This window comes from Sebastes umbrosus, chromosome 18, assembly GCF_015220745.1.
Source record: "Sebastes umbrosus isolate fSebUmb1 chromosome 18, fSebUmb1.pri, whole genome shotgun sequence".
In the NCBI taxonomy this organism is placed as follows: Eukaryota; Metazoa; Chordata; class Actinopteri; order Perciformes; family Sebastidae; genus Sebastes; species Sebastes umbrosus.
Window position 1 is genome coordinate 10,179,228 of NC_051286.1, and position 21,287 is coordinate 10,200,514.

The 21,287-nt window shown below is 43.5% G+C and overlaps 1 protein-coding gene across 2 annotated transcripts; it reads right to left on the bottom strand.

Annotated features, from left to right (window-relative positions):
* Positions 1-372: 372 nt before the first annotated feature.
* LOC119477107 (sine oculis-binding protein homolog) lies at positions 373-13,677 on the bottom strand. Of its 2 annotated transcripts, none has more exons than XM_037750979.1 (7): positions 13,351-13,677; positions 10,469-10,598; positions 9,981-10,175; positions 8,330-8,481; positions 6,809-6,904; positions 4,779-6,656; positions 373-2,674 (listed from the first exon to the last, which is right to left on the bottom strand). In XM_037750979.1, exons 1-6 carry the CDS (start codon positions 13,441-13,443, stop codon positions 4,788-4,790), a joined length of 2,535 nt encoding a protein of 844 aa, XP_037606907.1. In that variant the 5' UTR covers positions 13,444-13,677; the 3' UTR covers positions 373-2,674; positions 4,779-4,787. The 2 variants fall into 2 exon arrangements, with proteins under 2 accessions (XP_037606907.1, XP_037606906.1); XM_037750978.1 differs by having other exon boundaries at positions 4,779-6,677.
* Between the last annotated feature and the right edge of the window lie 7,610 nt (positions 13,678-21,287).

Sequence of the window (21,287 nt, forward strand, 5' to 3'; positions counted from 1 at the left end):
TGGCCCCAGGCCGGGTCACCACTGGCCTCCTGACTCCATCCAATCACTGCTCCCATCCAGCCCCTCACCAAGCAGGAATTCCTGCTCTCTTATCTCATTGATCAGTTTACCGTCACAGCTCAGGGCCTCGACCAACTTCCAGTATTTTAGGAATGCTGATGCACTGCTTCACAGACACGCTGGCACTAAAAATAGAAGTTTACAGGGTTCACAGTGTGGTAGCAGAACTACACCTCAAAAACCTGGATAATTAGGAATAAGAATGATATATAATAAGAATTAAATAAAACAAAATTCAAGTACTAAAATAAAATAAATAAATAATAAAAATGGTAAAAAAAAAACTGTGAAAAACACCACATTTTCTTGCTCTTAGAATAACTTTTATTTATTTTACTTTACAAAGAAGTCTCCGCCAAAGCTCTCGGTTACTGAATCTATATTCAAATACAAACAATCTGTGAATAATCTATTCAGACAAAATGGGCTAAATGTTGTGACTGGGGAGGTCAGAAAGTACCAATGAATTTCAGGCAACAACATTTCTGACACACAAGTATTTTTTTTTTTTTTTGTCCAAACATTGGATTAACACACATATACTGTATCAGGTCAGTAAATGGCAATGATTAATAAAATGTGCAATAAAAACCAATAATGGCAGTCTCTTTAAAACAACGTCTTTTTTTGGCCTCTGGCGTCAGAGCAGAGGACCACTTGTTGACACCACGGCTATTTGCGTGGAGTGATGTCATCACTGACCAAAGTCCCCCTGGCCAGCTGAGGATGACTCTAACGTAATGGCATGACCTGTGGTGAAGATGTAGACTGGAATGAGTGGGGACACACACACACACACATACAAACTCATGTAGTTTTGGAATGATGGCAGGGGTGGGTCACATTTGGAGTTATTCTAGGAGTAAGCCATGATGACTACTCATCCCAGGGGACTGTTGAACTCTTCATCAAGAAGACCCTGGGTCTTCTTGACACTGCTGTAATGGTGAACAATAATTAGGACGTAAAGAGAAAATAATGGCAGCGAGATGTGGAGAAAAAGCTATCCACTTGGCATCGGATATCAGTCAGCTGGCACTGAGTGCGGTGTTATGTTCTGTGTACTCATATGGGTCTCAGCAGGCTGCCTATGGGCCTCCTGGTGCTTTCTTGTCAACTAAGGGCAGGTGCAAAGTTACACAGTCAAACACTGCTCTCTAGTGGGGATACAGTATACAAACATAAAGACGAGGGGGGGATTTAATAAGAGCTTCGGCACTCACAAAATACAATCATCAAAGAAAAAACAAATGAAATAAAGCATATTTTTTTGTGAAAATCTACAGATGCATCATCCATAAGTTAATATAACATCAAATAGTATCTGTGTAACAAGAAAAACTGAACTTTTACAATGGGACAAGTGTTGACAAAGTGATCTATGTGGATCAAATCTCATCAGGTATCCCCTATAGAGGGAACTGTAATACTGATCGCTGCACACTACAGCATTTGATGGTTGAGTATAATACCACATTTGGTAATATTACCAGCCTGATTTTTTTTAGAATCTTCTGATCAGAGCCAGTGACATAAAAAACAAAAAACAAAACTGTCATGTGCCATGAATGTTGAGGGCGCTAAAGCAAACAAGCATGGCACTTGGTGCTAAAAGTGATTCGAATTGGCAGATCGGGTGAAAGGTGAGGGGCCAGCGTCATCTTAAGTGTTCACAGACCATCTCAGCTACTGTATATCAGTAGGTGTCCACTCATATGTAGTTTTATTACTTTGTTTTAGAGGAGGCTGAGGGAGCATCCTTTCTCCTCAGAGATTGTGGAGAGTCGTCTCTCCACACAGTGTATAAACTGCCCGATGATAAAGTCTTAATCTCCTCTCCTCCCTTTGAAGGATGTGAGCAGAGTGGGGAATCACAAGCAATCAGTTGTGAGGAAATCGAGCCTCAGAACGAGTGTGTTACCGTGTACCGTATTTAGATTGGGCGGCGAGGCGGAGGGGAGAAGGGCATACTATATTCCTGGCTGTCGGTCAAAAAAATATATAAAAAAAAAAAAAAAAGCTCCTGAAGTCTGAGCCCCCGTCGGCCAGGTAACCCAAAACCTGGAGTGGGGAGTCAGCGTGGGATATGGGGAGAGGAACAATGTGGCTCTTTGTGCGAGCCGGGCAGGGAAAACAAACCGTTTCCCCTGGAAAGAGATCATGTTCAGGCTCCATCTGAGAAGACCACACAAGGCTGATCAGAGCCCTGTCTGCTGTGTGGAGCGAGGAGGAGGAGGAAGAGGAGGAGGAGGAGGAGGAGGAGGAGGCGCATCTGGGCAGCCACACAAACACACACACAGAGACACTTTAGGGCAGACAAGGGGGGGGAAGATCTGAGATGCTCCGTATCAAACGCTCCCTGAACACAACATAACACCAGCAATACTCTTTGGTCCAAGACAAAATGTGTGATTGTGTTGTGTTCTCCCCCCCGACGTTGACTTGTGATAATATGGCCATCTGGACGTCTTCCCGGGTTGGCACCCTGCTGGTCTACAGGCAGAGCAACACTCTGGTGGGCTGAGGGACAGGCTGGAGGGTGTTAGCGCTGGCGTCGTCCACAAGAGGGCGTGGCACTGAATCTGGCACCGCCATACAGTGTTAAACAGGGAGTCTGTTCATTAGGTGGAGAGAGTGAAAAAAAAACAGAAAAAGAAGGAGTGGTGAGATGTTATAGATTCCGGGCTGATTCTAATAGCCATTTCTAGGATATCTTATATCAACCCCTCCCGCTCCGGACACTCATTCCTTTAATCCACCTATTCTACATGAACGCCGAGGCTTTTAGTCGTGTCAACGCTGTCGCACGGGGCACTATCAAACCAAGAACATCTGGCCTCTTTCTCTCTCACACTCTTACACAGACATTCATTCAAACACACACATATTATAAACGTAAACAGACGCGCACACACTCTCATGTAAGGGCCAAACCAGGGTTCTGTACTCCCTCTGTCCCATTGCGTTTTAGTTTCAAACGCTCAGCGAATACCCATGTGGTGGGATCGGATTACACGGGGCTATAAAATATCCCAAATAAAGACAGGGGGAAAACTGAGACGAAAAAAAAAACGGGCTGTTTCCTGAGGTGAAATCCTTCACTTGGCTGCTGATCCTGTCAGAGTGGGATATTATTTTAAAAAGACTTTTAGCAGTGGAGACAATAGAACAGGACAGCAATGTTGGGCTCAGAGCACAGAGGTGGCGAGCTAAAGTCGTTCGCATGCGGCAGCCAGCTCCCATTACACACAACGCAGGGCCATAAATCCGTCTGCACGACACAGGCAGCACGCTGTGATTTCATATGTATTGGTTACTAAGGGGACGCATGGAACCACAACAAACGACAAAGAGTAAAGGTGGGAACTCATTTGGTGAAAGGGAACCTTGTAACTTGGACACATCTGGGGTGTAAGATAAAAGGTTGATGTTGGGCTTTCTCTATTAATTCTGCGCTGACCCGTGGAGAGGAAAATGGAGGGAAAAGCAGGCCAGGTGAAATCTAAAACCAGCTCTGTAATATCAGCAGATTTAATCTCAGGACATACAGTAAAACGGTAACATGATCTGGTTATGGCGAGGACGACGGGTGGTGTTACAGCCATTTGGACTACCAGTCAGGCAAATCAAGAGGTCCTTTGATTGGTCCAAAGTAAGGAGGATTTTCTGCTAACATCAACATCTGGTTGGCAGGGGACAGCGGTGGTGAGTGAAAGGGAGGAAAAGGATTGGAGGAGAGTGCTAAACTCGGGAGAGTGAGACGAAGCCAGAACAGGGTGTCATTATGACATGCGTAATCGAAAACGCTCCGGTTCTGCCCCTGTGTTTTCTCGTGAAGCCCCAGAGCTCTATCGCAGCTGAGGGCTGGCTCTCATATTCGCAGCGCCTTATAGTCTGCCTGACAATCACCTCTGTCTCTACGGCGACCTCAGAAACACGCCTCACCATTCGCACTGCAAGAAGCAAACTTTGGGGTCACACTTCACTCGATGCGTCTGTCTGTCTGTCTGTCTGGGTGCCAGGTTGGACGGACCATCCCAGAACCTCAAGGTCACGGTTTTTGATTTAAGCAGCAGCCATGTGTCCTTCACCTACCACCTTCTCGTCAAACTCCCCCTGGATAAAAGCATCAGCTTAAATGTAGAAATCTATCCATCCCTCTTAAGGAGACACTCTCTTGGCAAAATGGAGCCTACAAAACTGAGGCTGCCATGCAAACAAAGCATTGTGACTGTCAGGTTGTGGTGAAGCGATCGCCTTTCAAAGTGACTCTCGCTGTCTGTGCCCTCCACCTCCTTCCTCTGTTGTAACCTTAGAGCCCAGAGGAGTGCCAGGTTACTGGGATTCTCTCTCTTTGGCGCCATGCTGTTTAGTGACCATGAGCATACTGCGAGACCTGTGATTAAGCTCGCCCGCTGTGTGTGCAAATGTGTGTATGTACGCGCGCATTTTCCAATCCCTGGTCGAACGGTGTTTAAAAATAATTGCCGGTTTTTAATTTAACCAATGCAGAATGCCACGTGGGTGGGGGTTTGACACACAGAACAATGCAGTGGGATTTAGAAAGCTTAACTTGGTATACTCTTAAATGTACCTGACGATCTCTGACATGCAGTAAAATCCCACCCATGGGCTACTTGACATTACTCAGTAATATCAGGTGGAACTGCTAGTGAAAGCAATGCTATCTATACTTTCCTTGTAACAGAATCTCTCACCTCCATCCTCTACTTATTCTGATCACGGATTCGTAGGCATCGCCTCTTCAGCGGTGGCTCCATGTCTCCAGTACTGGGCATGTTAGCAGGGCTCCGCAGGCTACCCTTGTCCCTGAGTTTGGGCAAGAGCAGCGGGGCGGTGGTCCCACCTGTCTTTGGCGCTGTGGGCAGAGCATAGGCATGGTCCTCATCAGGAACATGGGGGTCCTCTCCCACCTCCCCGATTACCGCTAAGGGCTCTTCTGACTGACTGACTGGGCCCTCGACCAGTGCCGGGCCAACGACAGAGCACTTGTTCTCTTTGATGGCCTCCAGCTCGCTGAGCGCCGGGTCGGGGGGCGGCGCTTGTACTCTCTGGGATAGGGGGGAGTCCGGACTGGCGGGTGTGGACGAGGAGGACATCTCGTTTGGACTCGGGGCGGAGGATGTGGCGTCGTACGGATGGCTGCTCCCTGCGGGGCTGTGTGAAGGCGGAGGAGTGTGGGAGTCCTGGAGGTGGTAGACAGTGTCATGTGAAGGGGACTGTGGTAGAGGAGGGGTGGGTCTGATGATGTTGTGGAGCCCTGATCTGGTACCCTGCCCAGTTCCTGACTCTCCCAGCCCTGATAGGTCCACCACTCCATTGGCACTGGGCTTCACTTGGGTCCTTTGAAGAACCCTTTGGATGACTTGTCGCTCTGACTGCTGCTGCTGTTGCTGCGGCTTATAGTCTATCAGCCCCTCTGACCCTGAGGCTGGGCGGGGGGATTCGTTGTACTGCGTTCTGGGAGAGGACGCTCCACTGTGGGGTGTGGATGTTGGGGACGGGAATGGCCTCTCCGATTTAACCCAATCTGTGTTTGGTGAAGGGAGACCTTGAGATCCAACCAATTTGTTAGCTCCCAATCTGCAGTCCCCATCAGAGATCCCTGGAGATGGCGGCTTAGTAGCCCTGGACCTACCCCGGTCTACCCCATCTGGCACCGGCTGGATAACACCACTGTGACTTGGAGTTTCTACGGGTGCCTTAGCAGGGATTGGAATGGGGATAGGAATGGGTATGGGAACCGGTAGGGGAACAATGATGGGATAAGGCACCAAGATAGTAGGGTGGGGCAGAAGAGGGCTAAAGGAAGGAATACCATAGTTCATCATGTGGTGCATTGGGACAGGACCTCTTTGCATCATGTTCAGAGGAGGGGAGTGCAAGCCAGGGAAGTAGGCTCCCGGGAAGGGATGCATCATCCCAGGGGGGTTCATGGAAGAGGTCGGGTGCTGCAGGTGAGGAGAGTGAGGCGGTCTGTGGATAGGGCTTGAAGGGGGGCCCGGGTGTCTAGGAGGGTTGGCGTGGGGGCTTTTTAAGCCCTGAGCATGAAGAGGAGGTCTGATAAAGGGCATGTGCATTTGAGGTATGTGCTGATGTTCCAAATGGGGGCGAGGGTGATGTTGAGGATGAAGGGGAGCAGGGTGGGGTGATACCTCCACAGCAGGGGGAGGAGGCTGGATGGGTCTCTCCATTGTCCTCAGCCCAGAGACGGGGATCTTGGAATTAGAAGAGGATGCCTCTGAGGGGGACATGGAGGTGGATTCTGCCGATCCGTGGATTGGCGTAGGTCCTCTGGGGGAAAGGTTTCTATGACGGGCTTCTCCGGCGCCGCTACTGCCGCTCCAAGACTCAGGAGTGAGTAGCTTTTGCCCGGCCACGATGGCGTCCGCCCTCCCCTCCTGGCTGGTTCTGCTCGGGCTGGAGCTGGTGAGAGCCGCGCGGGCCTCTCGGTAGAAAACGTCCATCTTGTACTGATTCAGACACTTGGTGCTGCAGAACTGGAGTCGCTCCTCGCCAGAGCCGAAGTCCAGGTATTCTTTAGTGTGACGGACATGCTTGCACCAGTCGCACACCTGTGGCACAGGGGAGAGAGACTGTGGAGGGTCATTGAAGTGACATGATCCGAGCTGGACACTTGTACAAATATGCAGTTTTTTCTTGTAATTTTATATCATAATAATACTTTACATGGGAAACAAAAGCTACATCGATAGTGTCCTCTTACTCTGACGTTGCTGTTTATCTTTAACACCAGTCTGGGCGAGTCCTCCGTATGGGGGTGCTGAGGGGATCTCTCACCATGGAGGTCTTCATCTCTGGCCTGACAGGGGAAAAACCACAGTGTGACATGAACCACTGTGAAGCAGTTTGTCAGACCTGAGCTCAACCTACTTTTGATGGATTCACTCTCTAACTCATGGTGACGTAGCTGCGGTCGCTACACTGGAATCATTCTGTGGTCATTAAATCGAATTTGAGCTTCTTACATAACAAGTGCAGAAAATAGCTCCGAATGAATCGCCTTGTCATCGAGGTTAGAGGCAGTTTGAACTTCATACATGGCACCAAACCCTAAAGGTCAGTACAACAAAGGGGGAATCACTGTGTCGTGAAACAGATACGATTCTACAACCGAGTAAGGAGATAATGCAGGTGATGTATTGTCATATTATTAATGGCCTTGCCCGTATTAATATAGGAAAGACCTCTTGATTCATGTAAGCTGATCTGCTGCCGATCTGAGTGCTCCCCCATCTCTGTAACCCACTGAGTCGTGTTGAGTTACGAAACATGAGGCAGCTGAAGGTAAGGTATGCACTGAAAGTGGACACCTCGCCCCAGGCCTCCTGGCCTTCCTCTCAGACAAGCAGCAACAAGCCAACGGCAACGCTTTCCCTCCACGCCTCCGAAAAACTAGAAGGATTGTAGCACGCAGATGCTGTCCGGCCCTCCTTTTTGTCTCTGTTGTCGTGTGAATGAACCCTCCACAGTATAAACAACAGTGAGGGCGAAAGGCGATACAGCTGCTTGTCACACCGCACCTCTAAAGAGGGTATATCCGTATCGTAATGGAAGGTGAAAAATCACGGCAATGTGCACCAGAGCGGTTCTCCATAGCTGTAGCTTTCCTGTCCTCCGGACCAGAGCCACTTAATGGCCGGCCCCTCCTCCATTAATGCGAAACTGATACTAAGTGTCCTCTACAAACTTTGACCTCCCTCCTTCCATTCCTAAACTGGGTCCTCCACAATAACTAGAAAGTGTGTTCTCAGAAATCCTCCCTTTTTACGAACCCTATAAATGAATCCATCAGGTATGACCTCACAGGATCAGGAGTATCTGTTTCTGAAGGTCTGTTTACCTGCCAGATGATGCACTGGGTCTCCTGTGTATGGAGAGTGGCGCGAACTCTGTCCATATAACATATATGTGCATTTGTGTGGGAGAATCTACTGAACTCAAATCTACAGATCATTCATCACCAGATAGATATCGGGGTTTTCAGCATCTCACCAACAAGCCCTACCTAAATGTTCATGACCACCAACAGTGATGCTGATATTTATCTCACTGCCTCTTATACTGTATATATATGTTCTTAATATGCCTTTGTACAAGCACAGTACAGTATTTCCTTTTATTATTGTAATATAACTTTTCACACGATTGTACTTGTATATCCGGCATGACAATAAACATCTTGAATCTTGATATGTACTGCATACATTTTCCGTTTACCACTAACCTTATTGCGTTTGAAGTAGGCTCGTCTGCAGGCGGCGAAACACTTCTCACTGCAGAAGCTCTTGAGCTCCGAGCCCATACATAGAGAGTAGCGTTTCACCCCTTCCTTCTGGCACCAAACGCACACTATCTGCACATTCTGCACATCTTCCACTGCAGGGGAAAAGCAGAAACAAACATTTGAAGTCAGTTAATGAGTGCAGTTTGCAAATGTTTTACTACCCAGCTTTGCTAAAACAGAGGTGTGTGTGTGGCTGTTGGGTTTAGAAGTAGGGCTACAACGAACTGTTATTTTCACTGTTGATTAATTTGTTGATTGTTTTCTTGATTAATCGTTGAGTTGTTTGGTTTATAAAATGTCAGAAAATGGTCAATCAGTGTTTCCCAAAGTCCAAGATGACGTCCTCAAATGTCTTGTTTTGTCCACACCTCCAAGATATTCAGTTTACTGTCATAGGGGAGTAAAGAAACCAGAACATATTCACATTTAAGAAGCTGGAACCAGAGAATTTTGACTTTTTTTTTCTCAAACCGATTAATCGATTATAAAAATAGTTGGCGATTAAGAGTCGACAACTAATGGATTAATCGTTGCAGCTCTATTTAGTAGAAGATCTTTGAAGGGTGAGACTGGTGTTGAGTATTTCAACAGCCATATTAGAAGTCTTTACTTCTCAATATCTGTGAACAGCAAAAGCTAAGTACTGTGTCATTATTTAATCTCACCAAGAGACATGAGTCAGCTGTGCTCTTTTTTTTTTACCAGGAACTGACCTTTTAGCCACTTATCTGATCAAGTACATGTTTGAATAATGTCAGTATGTTAGAGGATCTTGGCCTACAGCTGGATGGCTTCCAAAACTGTCAATTAATCTAAGAAGTCATGGGGGCATCATCTTTCAGGGAGGCCAGAGGAACCTGCTGCACCCCTGTTATGTCTTATGATGTGAACCACTGCTTTGTGCGGTCCGTAGGTACATGGACAGTGACACAGTTTGAATGGTTTTGACTCTCTATTCCGGCACATTGAAAAGAAACAATGAAGAGCTGACTTTCATTTTATGTTTGGAATTTTTTTTTTTCATCAACACTGAGCGTTTAGTGTAAGAACTGTAGCCCTTTTTATACTGTACAGGACAATGCCAGGTTTACAATTCCTACACTGCTCACCCTGATAATACTCAAAATAAGGACATGTCTATTTTAATCAGTTTCATTTTAGACCCAATATGCTGGAGCACACAGTCAAAACAACTGAAAATGTGTTACTGCTATAGAGTATCAACATCAAATTGTTCAGATTAACTGAGCCGAGTCCTCTTGAGCTGGCTTGTGATGTGACAGCAACATCGTTTCTATCCCTTTTATATACAATATTTTGCTATTATTTAGTATATTACTACTATATGTAACAGTTTTGATCTCTACAAGGGCAATAAATAAAACAAAAACTATCATTTGAACCGTTTACAGGGCTTCTATGGATGTTCAGGAGCCATGAGCAAATTTTGCCCTATCCACACTGCTGATCCTGCACCCTGACTTTTCACATATAAACATAATACTAGTCATGTATTATGTGTGAATCTGGGGGAAGCGACACTATAAGATAAAATGACATCACTTGATAGTGTAGTGCGGTAGCCCACTACCTGCTGATGGCTTTATAAGGGGTACAATGACGGGGGCACTCTTGTGCTCCTTGGAGGTGGTCAGGGACGAACAGGTTGAGGAAGAGGAGGGTGAAGAGGAGGGGACACTGGAGGACTCTCTCTCTCCGCTCTTCATGGCGAGGACCGACTGGCCGACTTTGGTGTCCAGGCTCTTGAGTTTTGGCAATGAATTCTCTGAAAGACAGACATAATATAATATCATTTCATGTAATACAATAGCGTAAACCCACAGTGTGTGGCTGACATGATACTGTAATAACTTTAGCGCCCATAACAATGCCCTACACTGATTCTCAGCACAGTCGTACAATAGATGTATCTGAATGAATGAAACTCGATAACTACAGGAGATTATGTCGAGCAAATTTGAACAGTGACTCAATGTCTGCACTGAAAACCTGCCCAACCTGTTAGTGTAAATCCAAGAAGACTGTTCTAGGAGTGAACTTTCGAACACCTGCCCTCACCTTTTAGCACAGACACATGCTGACGCCTCTCTCTGTAGTTCCTGATCTCGTTGGCCTCCGAGTCTCTGAGGTCAACCTTGTCGTAGCCGTACCACCCCAGCAGCTCGTTCATGGTGCTTTCTGCAAACGTCTGCATGAGAAAAAACAAGAGCAGAAGAAAATCACTGATTAACGCTCCATGTAAAGGGATAGGGTAACTGAGCCATGGCCCAGCCTGCGAATGGGGAAATTGTGAGAGTACATCTTAAGGTTGTTAGTGGAACTTTTTATCCTACGTTAAACATAATCAGACCTTCCTACTCTGAATCAATGCGAGGGATTCTTTCTCAGCCCCGGCCCAGTTTGGGGGAAACGAATACGGGCACAGTGGAGTACAGTATGACGCTTTTTTCCATGATGTATTCGAGTTGTTTACTCTTGCTAAATCGGAGACGGAAAGGTTTAAAACCTAACACCAGTGTGAAATCTATGAATCATCCCTTTTGTTTATCTCTTTTAATTGGAAAAAAAGAGGGAGAAAAGAAAACTGTTCCCCACAGATGGGATGTGTGGTCCCACTTTTTTTTTATTACGACCAGATGAAAAAAAAAAATAAAAAACACAAAGGTCTCTCTCTTTATCCACCCACCTCTCTCTGTGGCTTTTGGGAGAACCGGATTGGAGGAGAAACCTGATCCGGAACGGGCAGAAATCAGAGCGGGACACCCTACACCACAGCGAGGTCCCACGGTTCTCGGAAATGCCCCACTCCTCTCTCCCTTCTTCTCTCTCCAGTGTCCACCACACTCTCTCTCTCTCTCTTTTCCCCAGCCTGCCCTGTCCCTCCCCTCGCCTCTCTTTCTCTCTCCCATCTTCACCATCCTCCCCTCCGCCCCTGCACCTTCCAGCCCTGACACCCGACACAGCCCTGCCTCTCAGGTTTCACCCTTTTCCAGCACAGCCTCAGTCTGCTGTGGTGGTGTTGTAGTGCTGTAGTACTGACTGCACATTCTTTCCCCTTGCTTTCCTCACTCCGACCTCTGCTCTGCTCTAGGGCCTCAGAGAAATGGATCTCTCCCTTCGCTTGCTCACTTTTCTGCTGTGTGTGTGTGTCTGGGAGAGAGTGTGTGGGTTGAGTGCAAGCAGTGGTATCATATCCAGCTAAATATGCCTAACGATGATTAAAGTCAAGTATCCGGTGTCTGGTGCTGCGCTCGGGTCTGACGTGGAGGGAGTAGGTCCGAATGTGGTGTTGAAACAGATGTATTACAGAGACAACACTACAGGCTGGACCTCAGCTGAGCTGGAAATCAGTTTGCCTGCCTTCCTGTCTGTCTTTTTTTTTCTCTCACCCTCTCCTTTGCCCCTTTTTGACTCATTTTAAAGGTGCACATCTCTTTGATTTTATGTTTCCCATAAAGTTGGATATCCTCTCCCATATGCAGCTCAGTGTCATTTCCTCTTTCTGTTTTCTTGCTAATGAAAGACGGGGCAATTTTTCTCTTTTTTTTTCACCCAACCCCTCCACTTCCCACAATGTTGTTTTTGTTTCTTTTTGGCAGTTCAGACAAACATCTGCTTTGTGAGAGTGACAAGCCATATCCCAAACCGCAGAGAGGGTTGCAGCCAAAGGCAACAAACCGGGGCCGACCCTGAGATTCAGCCCAGGCAGGGCTCTCGCATCAAGCGGGGGGGATAGCGTTTCACATGTTTTGATTAAAATTAGTTAAGTTGTAACTCTACACCTCCCCTGGATATCAAACGCTACAATCCAAACCACTTACAACAAAAAAGAACACATTTCCTCTCTCTCTCTCTCACGAAAAGGCCAGAAGGATCTCCTCCCCCGTGGAAGAAAAAAACTTGTCTTTTTAGATTTTCTGAGCTCCTGCTTGAAGGGAGCTTCAGATATCCCTTACCAGCACACAGTCAACACTCTCAAATAGCCAGCGTCCAAACCCAAACAAAGCAGACTATCCGGGGATTAGTTTCCATGCAGTAATAGGCTCTGGGAGGGAGTCATGTCTGTTACTGTGATTTAACTGTGACTGTCCTTTAAAAGCAAGTAACAGAGGAGAGATTCTCTTAATGAACATTATCTCTGAATAGGAACTTTTATTTTGGTGATATTTACATCCTTTAAAAATTGTGTGACTTTAGTGTTTTTTTTCCCAGTGTAAGGCTGAGGTAGGGCTATTTAAAGGATATAAATGCCCTCTCTCTTTTGGTAGGCATGAGGGCAAGCCTCTGTGGTACAGCAAGTGTGTGAGAGAGCGAGGAAGAAGTGACGCACATCTGGATCTCCACTGGACATTACTGGTGTGCGCGTCCGGCCACAGCTGGCCTGACATGGCAGAGGCCAAACTATACTCTTATTATCCACTAAGAACATCTATAATTAAAAGTGTGTGACATTTTGAGTTTATATTTATAAGATATGTTTATTATGATTCCTCCAAAATGGTGCAAACTTTGAAGATCCCAGTGATTTTTTTTTCTAAATCTGCAGGCAAAGACCAAACTACTCTTATTATCCATACAACATCTATAATTAAAAACGCTCTGTGTCTCTGTGTGTGTGACATTTTGAGTTTATATTTATAAAGATATGTTTATTATGATTCCTCCAAATGGTGCAAACTTTGAAGATCCCTGTGATTTTGTTTTTCTAAATCTGCAAAAGAAAAAACAACTATCTCCATGACTTTGTGCGTAAAAGGAGACACAAGGAGAGCATTCACAGAAAACAGATTATGTGTGTGTGATTATTCCCAGCATTGATCTGTGCGCACTTCTCTCTCTCTCTAGAAATAAGACGTTGTGCGCGTCCAGAAGTTTATCTCTCAGTCAACAACAATGTCTCACTTAATAAAAAAATAAAAAAGTGTCACACAAAGTCTCACCTTCATCTCCTGGTTGATCTCCCTCTTTACTGGGTGCGCAGGTTTCCTGCTGCGTTTATTTTCCGGTGGTCTCCCTTTCTCCATCTCTGGCATAGTCCTGGTCTTGGCTGGATCCGATCCGGATCAGTGTTGGGTGTCAAGCTGGAGGAGGTTTTTTTAGTGGAGTAGCTCAGAGTGAAAGCTGTCACTCCCGGTGACAGCGGCTGTCATTCCCTCGGACGTCTGAATCCCTCATCTGGAGCTTCGCACCAGTCGAGTCCGCTGAACTGAACATGCGTCTCGCTCCGGGCTGGAGGCTCCGCAGCAGAACAATCCGCTCTCTCTCTTCTCCAACACGGTCAAGTACCTGCAGGTGACACAGACAGGGCTTCCGGTTAGGACTTTCACAGTAAAATTACAACCTAAAGCAGGGGTCAGCAACCTTTACTATTACAGTTTTTCTCGATTGTTTACACACATTTTCTGAAAGCATGCCTCATACTCTCAGAACTCTACACACAAATCAAAAAACACACACACAATGGGCAAAACCCCTCAATTCTCCTGCAAAATGAAACTTTACATTCAAATCAATGTTATTTCTTCTCAAAATGGTATTTTGTTTTCAAATGACACACACACACCATCATATGAATAGACATTTATAAGAACCAGTTGAACACTGATGTGCTCAATGTAAAACACTATGATGAATGGAAAACACTTCTTCTCCATTCATCATAATGACTTAGGCCTTTTTTTTGTTCAGTTACACTTACTACAGACAGTACATACATAAGTGTGTTGTAAAATATTTTAGAATATTGTTTTTATACTCAGGACACACAAATACACGGTAACAAATATATTTTATTTTCCCCACAAAAACAATGTACACAGTGTACATCCCAACCAACACAAAGTTGCACATACAGTGGTCTACATACAAAACAACAGAAGAATTTACTGTATACAGTTACTGTAAAAAAAAAAACTATGCTGCATCCTCTCTTCTGTTTCGGTCTGGCCACAGCACCTCATCCACATCACAAGCAATGTTTTCCCTGGCCAGGCAGCGGGGGAAATATCGCTTAGCATGTCAAATCCAGCCATGAAAAGCATCAACTGATTGCTAATTGTAACACTGTGTGACAGGTGTTTGCCCATGTGATGAGTCAGTGTGCATAGTAGGGCAATTGACTTTAGAATTTTGAATGACAGTGTGTTCCTTGTGAAAACGAGATTTTCTTCATGAAAATTGTGCCAAATGCAGAGAATTGTGTGTAGTGTTTTGAAAAAAGTGTGTTTTAGAACTGCAATTTGAGTGTAAAGCAGGAATTGTGCTTGTAGTTTAGCAGAATTGGTTCAGGGGGTTGGTGCATGAGTTACATGTTGTGGTCATTGTGTGTCAAGTACCAGTATTTGTGTGTAAACAATTGAGAAAAACTGTAAAGGGACTATTTGTAACTCTCAGAAATGCTTGTTAACAGCGACACCTGTGGCCGTTAAGTCAACGAAAGTCAGCGTCGGGCTCGTGCTTGTGCTCGCTCTAAATAGACATGAACAAGGATCGCTCAAAACAGTGAGGTGAAACACGTCAGCTAAAACCACAATATCACTCTATATTTCAGCTGCTTGGCAGTAATGTTAGCTGACCAGACGAAGGTCTCTCCATGAATCACTGCTGATCCTAGTGTTGGCTTTTCCTGCTTCAGCAAAAGCGAGTCAGTGCCGGGGCTGAAGCAGGAAGAGAAACGTTGTCGTCTCCCGACAGCGCCCGCAGAGAGACACTGGCACCCGGTCAGAGATGATAACGTTACTTGCTGCGGAGCCCCGTCACTTCACAAGACACGGAAAACCTCTGTTGGTCTGGAGGAGCTGCAGCATTTATTTCTGCACAAACGTCCACTGTACATTCACTAGATATTTACAGAGCTAAACTAACTCTTCTGCAGTGTGGAGTGAGCGCGCATGCACGTCTAGTAGAGGTGGAGCGAGACGGCGAGAACGCGCGCGGTGTGTGTGAGTGAAGGCAAGCAGGCAGGCAGATGGGGACGAGACTCCAGCCACACACGAGCGCGCATATGCGAGCGAGCATGGGATCCCGACCCGGTAGATTTATACCTGTAAAAAGTTACAAACAGTCCCTTTAAAAGAGCCATTTTAGGCAAAAAAAATTAAAAAAATTCTGTCTGGAGCCGTAAAACATTTGAGCATTGTGATGAAGGTAACAGTTTATAGTCTAAGTATATAGTATATAAGTCTAATGCAGTGAGGGCCAAAGTGCAAATGTACTACGGAGTATTATGGTCACATTAAGGGAAAAAACATCTGAGATTTCCAGAATAGTCATAACTTTACGAGAAAAAAGTCGTAATATTACGAGAATAAAGTCATAACTTTACGAGAAAAAAGTCATTATATTACGAGAATAAAGTCATAACTTTATAAGAAAAAAAGAAAATAACTAAATATATATTATATTATCATTCTATGATATATGAGTTATTAAAGGAAAAGTGAGAAAGGGGTAGGGAAATATAAGTTTTACTTCTACCTACTCCTTTTCGGACACTATTACTCTTGTTTTGTTTGTTATTATTTTGTATCTGTTTTTATTTATTTTTATGTTCAAAATAAAATCTTTCATTCATTCATTGCCTACAAGAGTTCATAAAAGTTCATAATGTGAGCTACACAAGAAAACACTACACATCTTCTAAAGTAAAAGGGGGGATGTTTAGCTCCATTATTTGTGTCTAAATAAAGTTTGCTGCTCTTTTGAAGCGATACATTTTCCTGCTTTTATTATGAAATCAAAATTGTCTATCTTCCTGTCTGGTTGGTGCTCTCTCTGTGTAACTTGCCACTGCCCTCTCGCCCTCTCCGGATAGGAGAAGGGAGGGATCCTGTGATTTGATGAAACCCAACACCTGGCGCCCACCCCTCCCAAATCTCAACAGATACATTTCATAAGGAATGCAAAGACTGTGTTTTATCTGAGGGGGACACAGTACAAACACTGTCTGTATACTCTTGTCTTAAAATAAAGACATGAGTGAAATGATACCATGGCTAGAATGTATGGGGCTTTCTCAAATGGCATCTGTTTGATCAGTGACTGTGTGAGTGACATATTGTGTGTGCAATGCATTACAAAAAAACACCTGAAATGTTCACATTTGTCCCCTGAGCCACCCCTTGCCTTAGGGAAAAGTACCTCATGTCTGAGGGCAGGATTTACGCGTGCGTAAACATTTGGTGCCATGGTTATTCTTGATGGTAAAGGCCAGATACGATATCATGTTTCTAAGCTAGTGATGAAAACATGGAGAGAGGATTGAGTTGCATTCAGCAAACCTAAACAAAACTGTTATTTCAGATGACTTTAAGGACATAAAGTTGGTCATGTCAGGCAATTTCAAATATGTTTATTTTAATTGTCCTTCCTATTTGAAACAGTTTTTGGTTCCATGTAGATCTTCATATTCACTCGGACATATGCAACATCCCTTTTTTGTCCTAGATGTCCCAATCATTTTCAAAGAAGTTGGACGCAGGTCATTCCAATACAAAGCTCCATCTAGACTGGAATAATCTTCCTCTTTTTCTGAGATCCTATTCCCTCTTTCCGTTGCTTCAGGACATCTTTATTTTCTCATCTTAAAACAACCTGTTCATGTTTTTTAATTTGTGTGTACTTTATGATCCTCAGTTTATTTGTGCTACATATAAACTGAAGACAGACTCTTGCAATTGTTCTTTATGTTGATGTAATTGATTTAAATATAGTCATTGTATCAAATCTTTCTTGTATAACAGCAGAGGGCTGATGAAGGGGTCTGGGTGGGAGATGGTGAGCAAGCTGTCTGTATCTGTGTATTTGCAGTTTGTTATGTAATGCTGTTTTGGTATTTGTGTCTATAGGACCCCCTCGAAAATGAGATCTCAAGGGGCTATCCTATCCTTTCAATAAATTCACGTCATTACCAAATTATGTGGGCTTATAATTCTCTGCTGCATCCTTAAATGTCTCTCTCTCCTGCAGAACTTTCATTTGGTTACTAAACCCCATGCACATGGAGAGGATTGAGTTGCATTCAGCAAACCTAAACAAACTGTTATTTCAGATGGCTTTAAGACATAAAGTTGGTCATGTCATTACCAAATTATGTGGGCTTAGAATGCTCTGCTGCATCCTTAAATGTCTCTCTCCTGCAGAACTTTCACTTATGGTCACTAAACCCCATGCAGAGAGACAGACAGACAGACAGGTAGACAGACAGGAGGGCTGTTTCAGCGCCTCTCTCCTCCTCGTCTCCAGCCGTCCTCGGTCTGCTCTGGTTGGAGGAATCCAGGGACCACGGCTCGTGTAAACAGAAACCCGATCCAGTGCGCAGGGCTTGGGTTTCGCCCCCTCGTACACCCGCTGATGATACCCGATCCGGGCCGGCTTTGGGAACAGGGCTTATCTGATGCCTCACAAAAGGCCCCTCTCTCCGGCTCACCATAACAGCCGCACATCTGGTGCCTCTGCAGGGAGCGCTGTCCCTTTAGGTTCCTCTGGGGGGGTGAAGGCGGGGATAAGACAGTCTCACTATTCCTCCACCAGAAATCCACTTACACAAATGATAGAGGAATAGAGAGGTCTAAAGTTACAATCCCCCAACATCTGGACCGAATCACAAAAAAAAAAGAGGCCACTTTGTGTATCATTACTTTTGTTTACATGGATACACGATTACAGTGAAAATATCCTGTCAATTTAGAAGATCATTGATGTTGAAGTCTGATCATCACAGAGTACAGTTTGATAGTGTGATCTACTGTGATGCATTTTCACCATTAGGGGGTGATGTCTACCCATTTGGTTTTGCATAATCGTGCCAATGAACATGCAAAAACAACACCCATGGTGTTTTCCCTGCATCCAATTACATGCAAAATACAGTCATGATGAGGACATTTGTGTTTCTGGCTCAGGGATCAAATAGATAGATAGATGGTATCTTTATTGATCCCGAGGGAAATTCAAGTTTCCAGCATCACAGTTCCATAGTGCAAAACATGTTAATAAAAAGGCAGTAAAAAAGTTAGTAGTGCAAAGTACAAAAAAATATACCAGATATAAAAATACAAGGAGATGAAGAAAACTATTAAAACTGAATATAGTGCAGGGTAACAGCTGTGATACAGGACTATTAATAAAAGTGAATATAATGCAGAGGAGACTGTTCAAAATGAGTATAGTGCAGGGTAACTCCAGTAGCTTAGTCTATGAAATAAACTGACCTGTAGGATATCAAAGTATTTTAACTGCTAATTTGTTTTCACGTCTGATTAACAACTTTGACATTTCCTCAACAGCAGGCCTATACTCTAACATACAGAAACTAATTATGTTTAGGCCTAAATGTTACTGAACTGTAGTTGCATCCCCCCTCCCTAATTTTGTGTTGCAGCAGTTTATTAGTGTATTTATGAAACTTTTTTTATTTTATTAATAATCCTGTAGGCTATAGATATAAAAAAAAGGGTAACCTGTTATGACAAATGGATAAGCAACAACACACAAACTAGGCGACTTCTTATACGTGGAGATTGGTTGTTACTAAATGACGCGGTGTAGACCGTAGCTTTGGTCTCCAGGGCCGGAGTCTCTGCTCTACTCTGCTCTACTCTGCTCCTCTGCTCCTCTGCCTGCCTGCTTGGCTTCACTCTCACACCGCGCTCGTTCTCGCTCAGCTCGCTCCACCTCTAGACATTCATGCGCGCACACTCCACACTGCAGAAGACTTCACGCTCTGAGAATATCTAGTGAATGTACAGTGGACATTTGTGCAGAAATAACTGCTGCAGCTCCTCCAGACCAACAGAGGTTTTCCGTGTCTTGTGAAGTGACGGGGCTTCGCAGCGAGAAACGTTATCGTCTCCGACCGGTTGCCGGTGTCTCCCCTGCTCCCTCCTGCCGCGGTCGGGAGGCTGAGGCAGGAAAAGCCAACACTAGGATCAGCAGTGATTCATGGAGAGACCTTCGTAAATATAGAGTGATATTGTGGTTTTAGCTGACGTGTGTCGCCTCGCTGTTTTGAGAGATGCTCGTTCATGTTTATTTAGAGCGAGCAAGCGCGAGCCCGACGCTGACTTTTGTTGACTTAACGGCCACAGGTGTCGCTGTTAACAAGCATTTCTGATTCTTACAAACAGTCCCTTTAATGTTAGTTTGCTAATATCTAAATTGTTTAGGGTGAAGTGTTAACCTAGGTACGTTAATGTGAAATACGGTCAACATTTATTTTTAATCTTTAAATCAGCTATGTTTCACAAAAACAACACAACATAGGCTAACTCAAATCGTGAAACTTAATGCTAATAGCATTTGACTTTCTGGGTAAACATCAGCTAGATTAGCATAAAAAGGGATATTTCCATTACAGAGTCATTCTAAACTGTATGAAGACTACTTACCCTTGAACACACATATTTCTCCATGTATGCAGACACTTATAACTATATACATATATATATATATATATATATATAAATAAATATATATATATGTATATATAATATAATAATAATAATAATAATAATAATATATATAATATATATATATTATATATATCTTTTTTTCAATATTATATTTATTGTTTTTTTGTTCATTAAATAAATAATAAATTAAATATGTATATACATATTACATATTATATACAAAAAAATAGATAAATAAGTAAAAAGAATATACACAAGTAAAAAAAAATGTTTTCATTTAAAAAAAAATAACATAAAATCTATTTATATATACATATATATATACTGTATACACATATACATACATATACACACACGCAGCATATACACATACAAAAACAAATATAATCAATTAAAAAAATAATAATAATAATAATTTGTTTTCAATTCAGTCAACTAAGATATTTCTTATATTTTAATTCAAGATTCAAGATGTTTATTGTCACGCCGGTTATACAAGTACAATCATGTGAAATGCTTTTTGCTGGGAAGCTCCATTAAAAATAATAAGTTATATTACAATTATGAAAAAGGAAATACTTTGTACAAGGCATATTAAGAACACATACATATCAGGAAGTATGAATGAACATATATAAGAAATACTTTGTACAAGGCATGTTAAGAATATATACAGGCATGTTAAGAATATCTACATTAAGAACTTATACAGTATATACAGTATAAGATCTATGATTGAGGTATTTTTTGCGTGAGAAGGTTTCGTATGAATTATCTATTTAAAAGTCTGATGGCCTGGGGGAAAAACTGTTCCTCAGTCTGCTGGAGAGAGTCCTGGAGGTCCTGTATCTTCTACCAGAGGGCAGGAGGGTGAACAGGCTGTTGTTGGGGTGTGTGTTGTCCTTAATGACCCTCAGGGACTTAATGTTTTCATTTAAATGTTTTAGTAAAACCACTAGTTTGAAACTAAAGCTAGTATTTAATAAAAAACATAGGAACTATCAAACTTAATTAAAAAGATGTATGAATAACTGGTGCAAAAGCTGAACACTGGGTGTCGCTGTTGCCACACTTATACAGCCTTCACCATGAGAGAGCTCGCTCAACAGGTTGTGTTAACTTTTTTCAGTTTGCCATTTTCTACCTTTCAGTCTATTTATGTCACTTTTTCTTGCCAATACAAGTCGAAGTGAAGCTGACATTAGGTATTATTGACATCTCAATAAACTCAATGGTATAGCCTGAACAGAGCATCCCTGCGAATCACTATCACCATGGCAACAGGTGATAATGATGATAGTGTGCAGGTGTATATTATGGTACCCAATTTCGACTTCCTTTGTCACTAATGAAAGTGGATTTTTCTCAATAGAATAGAATAGAATAGAATAGAAAGCTTTATTGTCATCGTATTAAATACAACGAGATTCACTGTTGCCACTTCTGGTCAGTGCTTTAAAACAAAT